General features: G+C 51.8%; 4 protein-coding genes across 4 annotated transcripts; 2 read left to right on the top strand and 2 right to left on the bottom strand.

Annotated features, from left to right (window-relative positions):
* Positions 1 to 2815: 2815 nt before the first annotated feature.
* On the bottom strand, positions 2816 to 5862 carry H6S33_004843 (uncharacterized protein; the record flags this gene model as incomplete). Its single annotated transcript, XM_044836207.1, has 3 exons — positions 2816 to 4307; positions 4366 to 5360; positions 5461 to 5862. The coding sequence occupies 3 exons, from the start codon at positions 5860 to 5862 to the stop codon at positions 2816 to 2818; spliced, it is 2889 nt and encodes a 962-aa protein (XP_044690816.1).
* Positions 5863 to 13306: 7444 nt separating this feature from the next.
* On the top strand, positions 13307 to 14323 carry H6S33_004842 (uncharacterized protein; the record flags this gene model as incomplete). The annotated part of the gene is made up of 4 exons (XM_044836206.1): positions 13307 to 13343; positions 13421 to 13686; positions 13748 to 14018; positions 14079 to 14323. 4 exons carry the CDS (start codon positions 13307 to 13309, stop codon positions 14321 to 14323), a joined length of 819 nt encoding a protein of 272 aa, XP_044690815.1.
* A 2300-nt stretch (positions 14324 to 16623) lies between these two features.
* On the top strand, positions 16624 to 17511 carry H6S33_004841 (uncharacterized protein; the record flags this gene model as incomplete). The annotated part of the gene is made up of 7 exons (XM_044836205.1): positions 16624 to 16630; positions 16823 to 16861; positions 16908 to 16916; positions 16971 to 16986; positions 17066 to 17229; positions 17325 to 17406; positions 17475 to 17511. 7 exons carry the CDS (start codon positions 16624 to 16626, stop codon positions 17509 to 17511), a joined length of 354 nt encoding a protein of 117 aa, XP_044690814.1.
* A 226-nt stretch (positions 17512 to 17737) lies between these two features.
* Positions 17738 to 17992, bottom strand: H6S33_004840 (uncharacterized protein; the record flags this gene model as incomplete). Its single annotated transcript, XM_044836204.1, has 1 exon — positions 17738 to 17992. One exon carries the CDS (start codon positions 17990 to 17992, stop codon positions 17738 to 17740), a length of 255 nt encoding a protein of 84 aa, XP_044690813.1.

Here is a 17992-nt window from a genome sequence, read left to right as displayed (position 1 = left end):
GGGAGGAGCTGCGGGTAAGAAGACACTGCGGAGTCATGTTGTCATCTACGCACCAACTTACTCCAACCGGCGTAGATACCGAGAGTCCCCCCGTCCAGGCAACAGCCCGACCCGAGCCGGCCCTGTCTTTCCCGCAACACTCACCCCGGCCACATATTCTCAAGCCCCGACCGATACATCATGTATTGGAATAGCAGCGGGTAGGCTCGTACTCGTAGCTTTAGAGCCAGATGCGGTTCCGACAACAGATGTGGTAGCAGAAGATCGGTTGATAGTAGTAGTGGTAGATAACGCTTTTGAGACGGTGACGGTGTCCGTGAGAGCAAATACAGCAAAGCTTAATGAAGTACTTGTAGGGATTACCGGATTGTCGATTGGGTGTGTGTGCAGTGTCAAATAGGTTGGATTGTTTGTTACCACTTTGATTGGGTTGTACACCATTGAGGATCTCTGGAACAAGTTTGGAGATCTTAATATAGTATACGTAGTGTAGTATGATTAGGAAACACTAGCCCAGACAAATGCCTTTACGATTTGCCCAACACTCCACTCCACTCCTTCCATGTAACCCAGCCGCGACCTAAGCACTCCAATCACTGCACCCTCAACACAATCCCGCCTCAAAATTACCAAACCCCAGGCGTATACTACCGCCGCCGCCCCCCCCCCCCCGGCCACCAAGCACCGCCCATCGGCCAATCCCACCCCGCCTCCATGAAAAACCGAGTGATACCCCATGACCAGCCCGTCCTGCCACCCACACCACCTTCCCAGAGTGGCGAATACCCAAATCCCACCACGGCGATATGTGCTAACCATTACATACACACACCACTACCAGAACCTCTCGCCTCCGGACCCCGAAGCGCACCACCTCATCCGCCATACACTGGACCAAGGCCACGGACGAGATGGTCTGGACCGATCCTAGCGTTTCTTTTGGCCCGTACAAAAGGTTGTTTAACCCTACCCCCCCCCCCCCCCCCCCGCGGCGGGCGGCGGGCCCAGGCCCATTGTGGTCCGGACCAATGCTATCTGGACTAACTAGACTGGCCCGGTCCGGGGGTAAATTCAAGTGGGCTGGACCTGTCCGAACACCTTCTGACCGGGCAGGCCAGCCCACCACACCCTCTGCCATCCAGAACTCGCGTGGCAGTCGTAGGAGTACCAAAAACGGGCACGGAACCGCGCAAGAACCCCCCGAACTAAACCCGAATCCCACCACTCCACCGTAACCCCGCGGTATCCTGCCAGATCCGGTACTGGAGCCCACCCGACGCACTGTCTCCATCACCACACCGTACCCAACCCAACCGAAGCCGGCGAGCTACTTAAGTATAAACGGGCACCGTGATCACCGGCTCGGAGCTCCGGTCCGGGATTCGCCCCCCCCCCCCCGCGCCGGTGTAGGGTTAGGCCCGTCGGCGCCAGCCATCACCTACACCCACCTAGCTATAGGTGTATCCTATCGATCGGGCCGTAATTAATCGCCTCGCCCCCGCCCCCCGCCCCCCCCCCGCCGCCCCCCCCCACACACACCCCACGGGGATAAGGGACGTCGCCATGGATATAAATAGCTCGAGCCCGTAAAGACCCTTTAAATAGATCTCGCTATAGGTATAGATATAGATCGATGGAGTGGCCACGCTTATACGTACGTAGCTACCTACCTACACTAGGCTAGCTATCCGCGAAGGGGACCACGTCTGTATCTACATCCCCCAATATTAGCAACAGAAGCATCGTCATCATGGCGAGGTGGTTGGTTGGTTTGATAGGGGCGTATCGGTACGGTGTTCTAGGTGTGTGTGTTGTGTTGTATTGCATACATACGCCGGCGGGCCGAAAGAACGCGGAGGAAGAGAGGCCTAGGAGAGGGGATATAAATACATGTATACACAGAAAAAGAAAGAAGGGAAATATGGTTGGGAGGCCGGATCACTGAGCATCTCCCCTCCCCCCCCTCTCTCTTTCTCCTCATCCTTCAAATCCCAAATCCCACAATCCCAAAATCCCAAAATCCCAATCCCCAACCAGTGAGTGCTCCATACCTAACCCATATACCCAGCAATAACGATCATTGACCCCCCCCCCACACACACACCGAAGAGCCAATGATCAAAACCACCACATTTTCAACCTCACGCGCCGAACTTCATAAATCAATGATCATAGAGTAAAATATATAATTTTTTTTAAACCCAGCCCAGCCCCTTTGGCCCTAATAGTTACGTTGAACAGAATCACCCACAAAAAAAAAAAAAAAAAAAAAAGACCGAAACCGACACGCTCGCTCGCTGGCATCCATCCACTGATCCCCAAACCACACAACCGGTAAAGAAAAAAGAAGAAAAAAAATAAAACGGGTAAAAATGATAGTAATACAATTTTTTTGTTAGTAGAAATTTTTGACTCTTAAAAAAACGGAAGTAAAAAAAAAATACCCGTGTGTGCATGATAGCCCAATACAATATTCTTTGCCATTCCTCTTGTACTCTGTGCTTGAATCTCCATGTCTTATCGTATCCTCTTATCTTATCCTACTCTCCCCAAACACTCCCGCTCCCCAGGACCAGTCCCTATCGCCCCAAAAAGAAACCAAGAAAGAAGAAGAAAAGAAAAGAAGTGGATAGAATAAAACTAGAACTAAGAATAACAAAAAAGGAAAGAGAAAAAAGAAGAAGAAAACCCCATAGAAAGTAATACGTACAACAACGGCAAGAACAATCGAATGACAACTTATCCCAATCCCAAACCAATACTATAATACACGTATACTCCTCCTGCACATTCCCTTCACCCTAGAAGAAAATGACTATTTCTCCCAAATGCGCCCCATCCAGCTGCCCTCATCCCAATCCTCTATCCCTCTCCCATTCACAAAAACCGCCAGATCCTCGGCCCCGCCACCACATCGTTCGCCTTTATCAAGCTCTCTCTGTAGCTGCTCGTGCTCCATCATCCGCTTGCGCTCAGTTCCCTCCTTTGGGGTCTGTGCTGGTGCTGGCGCTGGCGCCGGCATTGGCTGCTGGTCTGCCGCATAGCTAGCTAGGCTTGTCAGATACCCTTCTGATTGTGCACCTGGCTGCGCTGGCCCCTGCTCTGGTCGGCGGTGAGGTGATGATGTTGGCTGTTGGGGGCGTGGTGCTGTTGTCCCTGCTGCTGCTGCGGCAGCGGCGGCTTGTTGCTCTTGCTGCTGGCGCGGCGTGTTGACAGCCATCCAGCGATCGCCGCCTGGGGCGCTGTTGGCACCTTCGGCGGCGAGAAGGAGAGCTTCGACGTCACCTTCGCGTTTGGTCACGGTACCAGTGCTGCCTTCGCGCTTGATTTCAGGGTCGTGGTTGGCGGTCTCAGGGGCGGAGCGCTTTTGAGGCGCATGTGGGGGTGGTGTGTTGAATGAGTCGCGGGCGGTGGCGTTCTCGCTGTCGGATATACCGGTAAAGTCATGGAAGAGCTGCTCGAAGCGTTTATACTCTTCGTAGCCGCCACCGAGACCGTCTTTGAGTCTGCGGGCGACCGCGGCTTCAGGCTTCTCCGGCGCACCGTCGTCGCTGTTGGCGCCGTCACCATGCAGGCGGACATACTCGCTGCGGACATTTTGGAAGTACTTCCGCATGCGGCCCAAGGTGAGGAACCAGCCTTCAGCCATGCGCCACATCCCCTTCATCTTTGTGATCAGTTCGACGGCTTTCCGGGCCTCGAGACCGGTGCCTTCGGCACTGCGGCTGCTACGGCTTCCCTCCATATCTTCATCCTCGTCGTCGCCCGAGGCGCTGGCTTCATGCGGAATGCTGCCGGTAATGTATCCTGATTGGTCCATCCACGGGAAGCTCCAGGCATAGACACCCGAGACACCAACCATATAGACTGCAAATCCAACGGCGGGAGTCTCGACGGAGCTGCTCCATTCTTCAAGACCGTTCACAATCTGCATGATGCCGCGAGCACATCTAAATATTTCCTTTGCGGACTCCTCCCACCAATCCGAGACCGTGGTCCCGGGCTCAAGGCCTTCCCTGTCGGTCTCGGGGTCATCCGCGAGGAATATTGGTGGATCGAGAGGACCCTGTGGGCGATTGATACGGAGCGGCAGGAAGGGGATATATTCCCGATGCATGATGACGAGGCAGAGGAAGTAAGTAATGTGCATAACTGCATATGCACTTGATGTACGCGAAGACATGTGCGCAGAAAGTGTTTGCGGGGAAAAGTGTAGATGCCTTGGAAGAGACGAATGGAATCCATCAAGCAACTGTGACAGCCGGTAGAATTTAGAATGGGGCGACCATGGAGGGTATTTTTCTTGTCTAATCAAATGTCAGCTGTTGAGAGAGGAGTGGGGGGGATCGATGGATCGGTCTATACCTTCTTCCGCCAGCACAGGCCCAATCCTGCACCCTTCCCCAAATCTCAGTGATCCTGACAACCCTAGCCAAAATACCTTCATCTTCACCCACTTCCCACCGCTTACTGTCCCCGCCATTCCTCTCCTCTGTCTTGTCATATCCGTCAACCGACAAGAACCCAGTCCTCACACCCTCACCAAAAAGAAAGCCTCTCTCCTCACAGGGCAATTGCACTCTCGACGCTTCGGCGAGCGAGATTCCGCTCGGCCTGAACCGACCAGAGCTCAAAGACCGATCAAGCATGAAAAGCGCCCAAAACGTCCGTCTCCTCACCTCCTTCTCGATAAAATCCTTGCCGGAAGCCTTACTATCATGATTGTTGTTGTTGATGCTTCCTGTACCGCTTCCACCACTAGAAGGCCTGGCATAGTTGTCCAACTTTCTCCTCTTTGCGGAAGGGCTTGCTTCGCGTCTGTTCTTGCCCCCAGCCAATGAGAGTGTGATAAATGGGTTCGCCCACATCTGCTCATCTTCGTGAACGTCATCCCAGCTAAGTCCCAAGACGCCTCCCATCCTAATGGCAATTCCGAGCCACACGTAAGCCTCAGACCCTCGACACATTCCCCACTCATGCACAGCCAACATGAGGATCGCCTGAGTCTTCTCCAGCGTTGGCGTCGCAAATGCGCTCCGTTTTTCGCCCGGCGCGTTGAGACTCGTGTCGTCATCGTTGTGGAGCCTGTACTTCAACGCCGACGCATAAAAGTCCGAAACCGCCGACGGCGTCGTCAGCGCTGGCGCATGGTACGCGACAAGCGTCGGAACATGTCTAGCAGCCAAAGTCAACAGCCCCAACAATACCAGCGGTGAATGAGGCTTTTCGGGCGCCGGTGGTGTCGAGCCACCGCCGTTAGTGGCCGCCGATCCCGCTGTCGCAACGCGGAGACGCGACAAAAAGCTCGGCGGGTGCAGGAACGGCAGCGTGGGCGAGTGGTGCAATTGGAACGCCTCAAACTAAAAATAAATCAAACACAAAAGGTCAACCAAGACTCTCCAACCAAGAAAAAGAGCTAGAATCGGGTAAAGCCGCAACAGCAACAACAGCATAACATACAACTTGGGTCCACATGGCAGGGGTCAGAATTGGCGCGTCCAGAGCATCCTTGAACGCCTTCGCGCCCTGATAGCTCGCCGGTCCTGGTGCCACGTTGCCGGCAGGAGCAGGCTTCTTCGGCTTCGGCTTCTTTGGGGCCTCTGCGCGATCGCCGGGGGTCCCATGGTGCGGCGCCGCGGCCCCTCCACCGCCACCAGGCGCAATGTCTCTACCGGAGCCGCTGTTGCTAGTCCTGACGGCCGCCGTGCCAGACGAGACGCGAGGCGCGCCGCTGACAACCGGCGGAGGGTAGGTACATTCCCTATTGCTTGCTTCGCAAGCACGGCACGTGGTGTTTGGGCCAGTGTTGACACATTTCACTTTCGAGCGACGACACCGGACGCAGGCTATCGACGACCGCATGTTTGGGGTTCGGTCGCACGATGGCGGTTTTGTTGCTGTCTCCAGTGGTACGGTAGTGGGGGGAATCTACAAGAGTCTGTAAGTCCTGAGAAATGGGGGTGAATTGGGGGAATGGGAAGGAAGGGTGGGTGGGGGGGTGGTTAGATAAAGGGGAGGAAGGGAATGGGAAGGGAATGGGAATGAGTTTGGGGGGGGGGGGGATACAATCCATACCTTCTGATCGCCCGTTTGAGAAACAGACTTTGAATCTATTTTTTCGGCGGGTTCCAGCGTCGGGCCGGGGGGTTGTGCTGAGTGCTGAGTGATGATGGGTGGATAGATGGGGAGTGTCGGGAACGACAAGTGACAACCGATCTGATATAGAATAGATGTCCTGATGAAAGAATGGTGACAGAAGCAGTAGATGTCGACTTTTCCGAAAGGTAAGAGAAAAGAAGGAAAGAAAGAAAGAAAGAGGGAGAGGGAGAGGGAGAGGGAGAGAAAGAATGGATGGATGGATATGGATTGATGGATGGGAAGGAGGAGGACAGTTGATTGATGGTTTTGGGGGGGGGGGGGTGGTGGTGGTAGTTGTTGATGCGAGTTGGTTGTTGGGGTTGAGCGGCGGATGACGGGGAAGGCAGGTAAGGTAGGAGTTGAGGGAAAGGGAAAGGCAGAAAGGGAAGGGACACGGAGAAGGAAGAGTCGGTGGTTGCTATGCTATGGCCAGAGGGTCAGGCGGACGCATACGGAGGACGCCTCCGGTTTTGGGGTCGGCAAGTTGCTACGCGGAGAAGTCGTCCTCCCTTCCTGAGTGTAAGTGAGGCAGTGAGCGGCAGTGAGTTACGCGTGCCCAGAGCTATTTCCAGCATTTCTGTAGGGAATACAGCAGCATGCGTCCTCTCTCTTTACTCCGAAGTAAGGTTTTTCTAATACCTACTGCCTTTCCCTTGCCTCCGATTGCTCCTGCTGCTGCTGCCGCTGCCTCTCTTGTTCCTGTTTTTTTTTTTTTTTTTTTTTTTTTGTCTTCCTTTCGCCTCACTCATGATCACTCAGTCACTCACTCACTCAGTTCGTTCATTCCTTTATGCAGACTCCCATTCAATTCCCAACATGATGTCTCTTGGCTTTCCCAAAGAAATCTACCTACAAATCTCGGTACTGTACTCATAGTGAATAGTGAATAACAATAAAATAATAACAAAAAGAACCCAACGACTTTTCAAAAACCCAATTAAATCACAAATCAGTAGAAGTAGAATCTACTAATTAACCCCTCCCCCCCTCCCCTTAAATTTCTCTGCTAGATATCACCTTCCATTCCCGCCCTGTATCGCTGGTATGTACCCCCCATTCTTTCCCTTCCCTTCCCTTCCCTTCCCTTCCCTTCCCTTCCCTTCCCTTCCCTTCCCTCCCTCGGTACTGTGCCTACCAATCCCTAAGCTTCGGCATTTCGGCTCACACCATTCTCGGTTGCCAGCATCGGCTATATCCTCCTCCTCCTACCTCTCAACGTAACCCAGCCAGCAAGACAGCCCTTTCCACCTCAACCCTTCATTCACTCATCACTTCACTTACTCACTCACTGCCACTCAACAACCCCTTCCTTCCTTTCCTTCCTTCCTTCCTCATACCCCCACCACCACAACCTCCACTCGGAGAAACAAACTAATTGGGACCACCCCGGAGCGGGCGGACGGGAAAGCAGTGGAAGGGAACTGCGTGCCGGTCGACGGAACAAGCCTTGGCCCTCACTACCGAGGAGTGAGTGAGGGAAGGGGGGGGGGGGGGGGGGGGCGGATTATCAACTTGTAGAGGTACTTTTACCTACCTACATACGGTACCACGATACCTACAGTACATACTTCTGCTGCCGCCGCCCTTGAGGATATATACGAGATATGATCCATTTGTGCTCCCTATTCATCTACCTAGTCCAGGACGTATCTATTTATTTCCCACCCTCACTCATTCCCACGCGGGCGCCCGTCTGCGCGGCGGGAAGCAAACCGCGCCGGAATCCCCGTCCTGTCCTGTTTGTTTCCCGTATGTACTATACTCCGTGCATCTACATTCCTCGTAATATGTATGTGGCAACTCTGTATATAGAAACCGTAGAACATGGTAAAAAAAAAAACAGGTATCTATCATAATCCCTCCCACCGGTAGGGTGGGGGTGAGAGGTGGAATGATATGCGCCGGAGCGATTCTCGCTCTTCGCTCGCTCTTGCGGGTTGCCTTGCGTAGCTGGCCTGGGGGCCTTGGACAAGCCCCCGGAATGAAACTAACCCACCGCACACCGTCACCTCACCTCGGGATCTCCTGTAGAGTAGAACCCCTCCTCCTCCTCCCTCCTCCATAAGCTACAATATATTATACAAGGAAGGCACATCCCCATACCAGCACTGACGGGGGGGAGGTGAAATTAAATTGATTAAAAACCACATTTTCCCCTCTACCCGAGGGCTCAAGGCGCACAAAAAAATCTATTTTCTCCCCCCAGAGAGACAGCCATAACCTGCATACAATACTTTACCCCCCCCCCCCCTCCACTTCCACCGCCCGGCGGCATCTCCTCCGTTCCCATTTGTTTTGCCTCACCGGGTTCATGAACAACCACTACCACGACACTAACGGACGCGCGCGCCCCGGCCGGGTTGCTGCGTTCTTGCTTGCGAGCGAGCGAGCGAGCGAAAAGAGCCGGCATGATGGAAACGAAACCCACTCCCCAAACCGGCGGCCGGGGGGGTCTCACACACTCACTCACTCATGCTCCACTGGTGGGTGGATGTGGGTATGCGTATCTACGTTCTTGCGACTACAGACGCAAAACAAAAATGGACATAAAAAAGAAAGGAAAAAACAATGTTTTCTATCTCCGAAGAAGAAGGGGGGCCGAACAAAAAAAAGGCTGAGCAGAGCAAGGGGAGAGGGCATAGCAGAAGCAGAGCAGGGCGGAATGCGATCACGATGGAAACACCGACACGCATTATGGCTGTTTCTGTGCTGCTACATGTACCCATCGGGATGATAGTTGCCGGGCAGCGAACATCGACATCGTCGTCGTCGCACAAGGGAAGGGAAGTGGAAGTGGAAGGGAGGGGTGAAGGGAAGGAAACCTTCCCAAGCCTGAAGAACTCTGCCGGCGACTGGTCAGTTCAGTCATTCACCCCCCCTCCCTCCTCCCCAGCAAAGCAAGAAAGCAAGCAAGCAAAGCACCACACCGAATTTCCCGGACCGGCTATTTGCATTTTTCATGTTTCCCATTCCCGAGGTGCACGGGAAGAAGGCGAGGAGTGGGAGTGGAGTGGGAGTGGAGAGTGGAGTGGGGAGAGTGGAGGGAAGTGGATGGCGGACACAAGTGACAAGTGACAAGTGACAAGAAAATCGTAAGATCTCGTAAGCAAGAACATCGAATTCGTAATGCGCGCGCGCACGCAGAGCAAATCAGAGTAACCAAGGAAAAGCGAAAATAAGTGTAAGTGAAAGGAACCTACCGACGACGTTGACGTCGGGGACGCCAGCCAGACTGACTGACTGACGACCTTCCTTTCCTCTTCTCTTCGCTCTAGATCATCTTCTTGACTGACCGACCAGACCAACTGGATCCCTCACGTGCGTGCGTAATTGATCATTTCGTGGTTCGATCCGACCTTCTCTCGCCCAGCGTCAGTGATCACTCTGATTCACCACCATCAACCACATCACCACCCATCGGAATCTCGGAATCGCCGGGCCGACCGTTACTTCCGCGTTTCGTTTCGTTGTCACATTTTTTTGGACTTCCCTCTGTCAGCAAGGTAAAAGTAGCTCCCCGAGGCGACGCCGCGCGCCCGCCAATGACAGCCTGGCACGCTCTCTCTCTTTCTCATCATCATCAACGAGTCAGAAAATAAATAAAAAAATAAATAAAAAAATAAAAAAATAAAAATAATCTCTATCCACCACGTCAAATCAAATCGAAAAAACACATTACACACACACACACACATACACACGTGTTTCCCTCTCTTCCTCTCCTCTCTTCGGGAATGCCATGATAAGCAGCCCGCCCAGCCAGTCCAAACAAAAAAAAAAATATAAAATATAAAAAAAAAGGAAAGAAAGGCAAAGAGAAAGAAAAAAAGAACAGCAGCCCCGCCGATCGTAAGACCAGGGTCAACGGAGAGCCGCGGTCGGCGTCATCATGGTTGGGGCCGTGGGCCGGATGCGTCCCGCCCGCCAGGCCAGAGCAGGCCAGGCCAGTTGAGTGGATGCATTCGGTGCATCCGTTCGGTTGGGGGAGGGAGAGATGGAGTGATAGAGAGAGAGCTGGGAAGGAGGGACAAGAGGAGTAGGAGGTTTACGGGAAATTGAACATGGACAAGACAAGATTACTTCTGTTTGTCCCTTTCTGTTTGGCTGGATGTCGTCTTCTGCCGCAGGAGGGAACCTCACTTGTATTCCCATACCTACCAGCCGGGCTGGCTGTGGAACGGCGGAAATGTTGCCTACCTTACCTTACCTTACCTGTTCCTGTACCTGTACCGTATCTCCCTTCCTGTACCCACGATATTGCGGGCGGGTAGATACCACATACATCCCGATAGAGTAGACAGCCAGCCAGCCAGTCAGCCAGTCAAAAAAAAAAGAGAGAGAAAAAAAGCAAAAATCTTCAAATAAAAAAAGACACGATAAAATACGGCACTGTAGCTCGAGTAAGTAGGAAGAAGAAGAAAAAAAACTGCCGGTACCTCCCACACCCCATCAACAACCCGGCTCACCGACCTGGCTAGAGTGCCCTACTGTATAGCGTCCACTCTACGTGGTGGGAAGCCGAAGGGAAGGGAACATCTCCGGCCTCTGCCTCCATCCTTCCTCTCCTCGCTCCCCTAGCACCACGACTAGTGGGTCGTGATCAACTGCAACGGGTTTTTGGCCTCCTCCTTCTCCTCTGCCAGGGGTTGTTGTGGGCTGGCTGGGGGGGTAGAGCAGAAGAAGATATCGGAGTATGATATCTCCGGCAACAGGTTTCGAACCGAAGTGCCGGAACGGGGAATGCTAACCTGCGGGAGCCCCGGTGTGCTTTTTGGGAGATTAGGGACAGGAGGACATGAGGACAGCAAACCTCTCGAAAGGGGGAGGGTGGGTGGGCCTATGGCTACTCCATCCCTTCGATCCTCTCGGGTCCATGCAAACCCAATCATCATGCTACCGTTTGTTCACCCGGTGAAACGAGAGATAAGGGGGTGAGGGTACTTGTAGTGTAAGTACCATACCTTCGCCTTCACCATCTTCTTTGTAGAACTCTGGTCCCGAGGCCACAATGCGCGGCGCGGGTCCAGTGCAGATCCTGTTGTGTGGAATGTGATCGAGATGGATGATCCAACCGATCAGCGAGATCCTCCTGGATAGATAGTGTCTCGGAGGAGGAAGAGGACAGTCGTTGGTTCCCTCGTGTCACGCGTCACGTAGTAGTGTTTGTTTGCCCACGACGTGACTTGGATAGCTCTAGTAACGCGTGACATCTCTCACCCGCGGTAAACGCAGCTAGTCGATCAGTCAGTCACTCTGGATCCTTCCACCAGACATATTCCCCCAACCCTCACGCGCGAGTGATACCACATGATACACCCCCCAAACACTCCCTCTCCCTCCAAGCCAGCCAGCCAGCCAAGCCAGCCGCCGCCATTGGCCACAATAACCACCCCCATTCACCGCACAAAAGCAAAACCGCAATGACGGGACCACTGCACACCATCCGAGACCTCTCTCACGCGCCCGGGAAGGGAGCCTTGCGCTTGCGAATTAAAGGCGCCCCCCCCCCCCCCAATCCCTCTCGTCTCTTCTCCTCGCAATCTGGTCAAAGCATTTTTGAACCCCCCCGGCCCGAATATATAGGGGCCGCGCCGGGGGCGGGAGGCGTTCTAGAACGTGGAAGGTCTAGATTGTTAGGTTTGGTCTCTGCCCTACACTAATTACTTCCCCCCAGCTACTTTACAGCGCTTATGACGGTGGTTCGGTTGGGAGAGATGTCTCAATTGCGGGCCAAGACAGGAAAGCTTGTTAGGGGGCCCGGGTACGGAAACGGTTAGGTAGATAGACAACAGCTGGTCATGGTGTATCACTCGGTGCCCTCGTTCGGGCAGGCAGTGTAGATATTGATTGATTGATTGATTACTTCATAGGTAGTGTAGATAGGCGTTTGAACCCTGTTTTCTTTTTCTCTCAGACACTCGCTGGCTATGTCGTGTAGCGTTGGGGTGGTGGTGTTGCAACGAAGACGATGTGTGCTGCAATGCATGGCAGGTGGTATTTGTTTGAAACATTGTTACGAAATCGCGATAGAGCATGCAGTGTATGTGTGATAATTATCGAGTTGCTGCTTTAGAGCACTGAGTGTGCACAAGTAGGCACTGCGCTCCGCAAAGTCCAATTCATTCTGGAGGTTGTAATCTACATAGGCGCTGGTACATGTCTGTACTCACTGACGGATACGTAAGTTAAAGTCCTCAGTACTCTACCCCCGAGCATCAACTACACATCTCCCCGTTTAGTGACATGAGAGTTGCAAAAAGCAAGGTCCATATGTACAACACTCGAGTATGTATTTATTTCCGACTGTTCTACCAGCGCACAGACCTTTCTTCAAAAGCTGGTTAGTTGTATGTCACTTTGGTTGGGTTGGTAATAATCGACGACAATAACGCACAGCTTGAGGATAAGCCCTATCTTGACCGGCTGAAATTTTCTCTTCGGTTATAGAAACCCTGCCAATGATTGGATCATCGAGAAACAGGGACGCAAAAGTTAAAGTGTGCTTATGGCTTGGAGGTGCAGATCAATATATTAGAGTACTTACTCGTAGTTTTTTGACGTTTCCGGACGCGACCACTATTGCATGCCATACAAAAGATAGCCTTGGCGGGTTTTTTCTGTGTATGCAATAGCAGTTGCGTCCGGAAACGCTGTGAAATTGCGAGTACAGACACTCTTATCTACGGAAACTACATACAATTAATGAAGTAATCAATCAATTACCTACGGAAACATTTAAACGACTTGTTTAAAACAGATGAGACCTATCATCCCCGGCCCCGCCCTCTGACTATTTCCAGAGGGCGGGCATGATATGAATTGATTCTGCAGGATAAATTCTTTGTCCGACACCCTCAGGACGTGTAGATCTCCCTCGGGGGGATTATGTACTTAGGTATGTACCACCAATCATTTAAGCGATATATATGACAGGTACTTTCTTCAACCTGTTTATTCTGCACCGATCTTGAAAACAATCCGCGGGACAATGTGATGGGATGGTGGGGAGTAAATTGGGTTTGATATGATAACGGTCCCCGCTATTATAATATAAGAAGGTGGCCAGGTTTCGCATCCCATCCCAGGTCAAATGTCGTGATCGATTATTCGTGTGCAAATATCCCACAAAATCACACAGTCTCAGAAATTTCCCCTCAACATCATATCAATGTCGCTTCCAGGCTATGCTTTAATCACCGGTGGAGGTAATTTGACCTCATCTCATTCATTGAGCTTCACCCCAACCCGCTAGTGTTATACTCACATGATTCTTCCTGAATAGGTGGTGGAATCGGCAGTGCCACCGGTAAAATATTCGCCCGCGAAGGTTCCGCCGGCGTAGCATTCGCAGACATAAATCTCGAAACCGCAACTACTGCAGCCGAGGAATCAAAAAAATACGCCACAAACCCAGCCTATAGAGCAATCGCAATCCATGTTGATGTTTCCAATGAAGAGAGTGTAAACGCAATGGTCAAGCAGGCACTGGGTGTGTTCGAGTCACTCAGTTATGCTGTCAATTCGGCCGGTGTGAGTTTTACGGATCAGGTATTGATTGCCCTACAATGCGTCTTTCATGTATCAGTCTTCACTCAATAACGCCGTCTAGGCCGGCGGGATTCCAAAACACTCGGAAACAAATCTCGGAAACCTCTCCACACAGGAATGGGAACGCACCATGAACATCAACGCCCGGGGCGTATTTTTCTCCCAGCGCGCCGAGATCAGTGCTATGCTCAAGGCCAAACCGACCAACAACTACCCTGCAAACCTCTCCATCGTCAACATCTCCTCTATTGGCGGGCTGCGAGCGCTCGCTCCATATGCATCTGCCTACGTGCCGTCAAAACATGCCGTCGTCGGGCTTACAAAGAGCGCAGGTATGTCATATTGTCACATCCGCTCCAACCAGAGCCTGTTCTGATAGCAGTTCGATTTAGCCTTTGAGCACGGTCCCGACGGAATTCGGGTCAACGCAGTGTGCCCAGCGTTCATCGAGACGCCCTCAAACAGTGGAAACGCCGAGGTGGCAGAGCGGGTAAACAAGCGTATGGAAAGATCTGCACTGGGGCGAGTAGGGAAGCCGGAGGAAGTCGGCGAGGTAATTGCGTTCTTGAGCTCTGAAAAAGCCAAGTTCGTTACCGCAGTTGATTGGGCAGTTGATGGAGGCTATACTGCGGCATAGGTATCGTGATAGGTGTGGTCATGTACTATGTACTTGTAGCAAGAAATAAGTAATTTGAGAGTGCCAGATTTGTATCATGTATCGCTATGTAGAATAGACATACATGAACGATAATCCCGTAGAGTGTTCTATTCTACCGATGAAGTTCCGTATGGATGGGGCCCTGGCCGCGGCTACCAATCGATATCTAACCGGTTGTCATGCTACATATCCCTGGAAGATGTGCAGCTCGTGGGGTGCACGCATGGCGCGGGGTCACGGATGTTTCGGATTTACTATGATTCTTGACTTTAGCATCGGGCTAAACCGTGGTTGAATACTGAGAGAGGGTGCGGTAGACGGATGGATTGGCTCAATCCTGATCGAAGATGCAATTGTGATGGATGGGAGCAAGCAGGAGAAGGAGAATGGGGTTCTGTAGAGTAAGTGGGCCTAGACTTGATTGTACGTAGTCTATGTAGGTACAGTACCTACATACATCATGTGTAAATACATGTATGGACACGTCGTGACTTGTGCTCGCTTCCATTCTCTGGTGTCCTTCTTTGTGTTCTGAAGCACATGTGCCATCGTAACCCTAACCCTATACAGTAGCATTGACAACTTTGAACTTCCTAGTATCCTGTATACGTAACGCTCTTTTGGTGAATCATATTGAGCAAACTAGGGCGAAGGGTCTTCTACCCACGGTGAAAATTGGTGCAAAACACTGGGCAGTGAGTTTAAATCTTATAAGCTTAAAAAAAGGAATGGTCGATTGCACGGGTATGATTGATTGATAATTCATTAATTATGTGAAGCCCGGAGGCTATGACAATCGATTGCATGGGTAGCTGCAATGCGCGAAAATTCAAACCAACATTATATTATACGGGTAACAGCAGTAGGGCAAGCCAAACAGACGAATTCAAGCCAAGAAGCAAACAAACCAGAGCGGTCGATCAGTAAAGAATGATCATTTATAAACATCCACCAGCCGTCCCCGTCCACTCCCCTTCACTAATCCCCAGGCCATATCTAACCTCCCGAAACTTATCCTCCCAGCTTCATAGAGCCAATCCAGGAGTTCATCTCCTACAATCCCGGGCATGCTCAAACCTCGCCCGGCAGCGAGGCCTCGCCCCCAAGTTACCAGCACATGTCCTGATATGATATGTGGTGTTTGAAGTCCAGAGTCGAAACTGGTAGGTCGATTACCCAGGATGTAGGTTATTGTCGACTTTATGTGCTAATATAATACTTGGAGATCATTACTACCTAGAGGTTGGGGAATTTCTGTCGGATGCGGTTCGATCAGGCTCGGGGTTACTGGAGGTGAACTCCCGGACTGATTCCATCAAACCGGGAGGATTTGGGTTTTGGGAGGAAAGGGGGCAGTTGGGGAATAAATAAGGGACGGTGCTTGAGTACATGTATCCGTTAGATAAATAAGAGGATTGCGTTCTGTCCACCTGTAGAGTTTTCAAAATCGAGTGATTGTTCATGACTGTAGAGTACGACGGGCCAAAAGATTCACCAAAATGGAAGGGTGAGTTCAGTACCTGGGATTCCCACATGATCACCCAATGTAGTACTCACCAGGCGATATGGTGCTGGTGTATGGCAGAGCTAGCGGGATGCATAACTCTCATCACTCTATGACTGAACACAAAATACTGATTGGGTGGGGGTTTTTCTTTTTATTATACAGACTTTACTTGATGGTCGAACTGATGATATATCTTCGGAAAGGGCTCGGGCTAGGGGCTATGAGTCGCCTTACTAATTTTGGTGGTCTTTTGTGGGTAGGTTCGATGTCTCTGGCCGGTACGTATGCCGGTGTACAACTGCTAGCAGCTGGACGAGACGGGCTGATGACGGGAAAGTTCGGGATACTCCTCGGGCCGCACGGTCTTGGGGACCGAGCTAGAGGCGGTGTCCCGTATGGTCCGGGGTGCTGCGAGTGCCGCGTGTTGAATATAAGGTGGTCTAAAGAGACGTACATCCGTGTACCTTTGGTTACTGACCACCGTGGTATTGGTTTCATTATACAAAAAACGTATACATACATGTACACAGTAGCTGGTACAGTTAAAGCTCAGAGTAAGATCTCCTTGAAGCCACACTCGCAGACTTTCCATTTTACCGCTGCATTCACAGATGCTTCTTAGTCTTTCGATTTCGGCTCCGGCGGACCATCCGTTAATTTAATCGTCGTCAATCTTAAGATCTTCCTAACTCCAGTTTATAGCTGTCTGTGGAGCGTGATGGTGTGAATTCCGTGTGGTCAGTCGCTGCTGGACTGTTCGGGACCTGACAATATGGTCAGTATGATACCCCTTTCCCGTTTTAATGCGGTGGCTGATATGGTCTCGGTGGTGCGCACGCATGGTGTTTATAGCTATGTAAGTACATGTAGCTACATCTTGCTATCCTCGGCCGATGGCTACGAGAAACGACGGGTGGCTAGCTCTCGGAGGTGGTGTGATCTCGCTGACTGGATGAGCCGAGACAATCAAGAAACTCGAATTCTTGGCAATTGGTGTTGGCAGGCTTTGGGTATATATCCTCTGGCCGCACTTGAACTCAAGGTAATGGAAAGTAGGAGTTTTGAGTCCTTGGGATCGAAGTGTTCGTTACATAACCTGTCCATGGCCATCTACTTAAGGTCCTCGATCTCATCTGTTAGTAATCCTCAAGAGCTCCCCTATCGATGCCCCGTCCCCTATTCCCTTTTAAAGCCTATCGATAACTATCGACTAGGCGGCCGAAGCTGGGCGCAATATCAATCACTTGTTATTTAGAACATTTCAAGCTCGACTGGGCCATTAGGAAGTACGTTCACCAGCATCGAGCATCGGCAACACACGCAGCTCGGCCAAGGCTAGCAACCCCGCGACCCTACTCTCGCCCGAGAAAGCGACGAAGTAAGAGGAAACCGTCTACATAGTAATCCGGAATAGAGCGTGCATCGCAGCCAACCAACACACATCATGCCACATCACTCCATAACAAATCTCAGTCTCAGTCACAGCCCATCACTCTGGCAGTCTCACTCCGGCATGTGCCGCTGAACGAACAAAGAAAGAAATAAATGGCACCACGTGAGTCCAAGCTCTACCTATATTATATAGCCATCTATGCAAAGTCACTGATTCAACGCCTGTACAAGGAGAATATATAGCTCAAACAAACAGATGGAAACCTAAGCGCCGTCCGCCGCCCTCCGCTGTACTGGTACATACAGTCTACAAGACCAAATCAAACCCAAATTAAACCAATCCCCGAAGCGCCCATAGCTAACAATGTGAATGTGGAAACCGAGCCGTCGATCGATAGGCCAAATAAGACCACTACGCCTCAAGTTAACCTCCACCCCGGATCAAGAAAAACACTCTTCAGGATATACCTTCAGTAACTCCCAAACCAACCGCCCTATGCCCACAACCCCCCCGACGACCCCGCAACTGGTGCACCCCCCTCTTTCACCTTTCCCACGGCCACCACAGTCTCAACACTAGCATTCGCACTCGGCGCTGCGCTAGCCCACCACTCAGTCTCCCTCCTCAGCAGCGGCCTCTCCTCGCCGTCCCCGTACTCGGACGACGACGAAGACGAGTCCGCCACATACCCGGCATCGTCCTCCTCTAGCCTTCGGGGGGCACTGATGTCGGATGCGTAACGGCGCAT

This window comes from Morchella sextelata, assembly GCF_020137385.1.
Source record: "Morchella sextelata strain SCLS chromosome Unknown scls_18, whole genome shotgun sequence".
Lineage (NCBI taxonomy): Eukaryota > Fungi > Ascomycota > Pezizomycetes > Pezizales > Morchellaceae > Morchella > Morchella sextelata.
The sequence above is the reverse complement of the archived record's forward strand: the minus strand, read 5'-3'. Positions and strand labels throughout refer to the sequence as shown.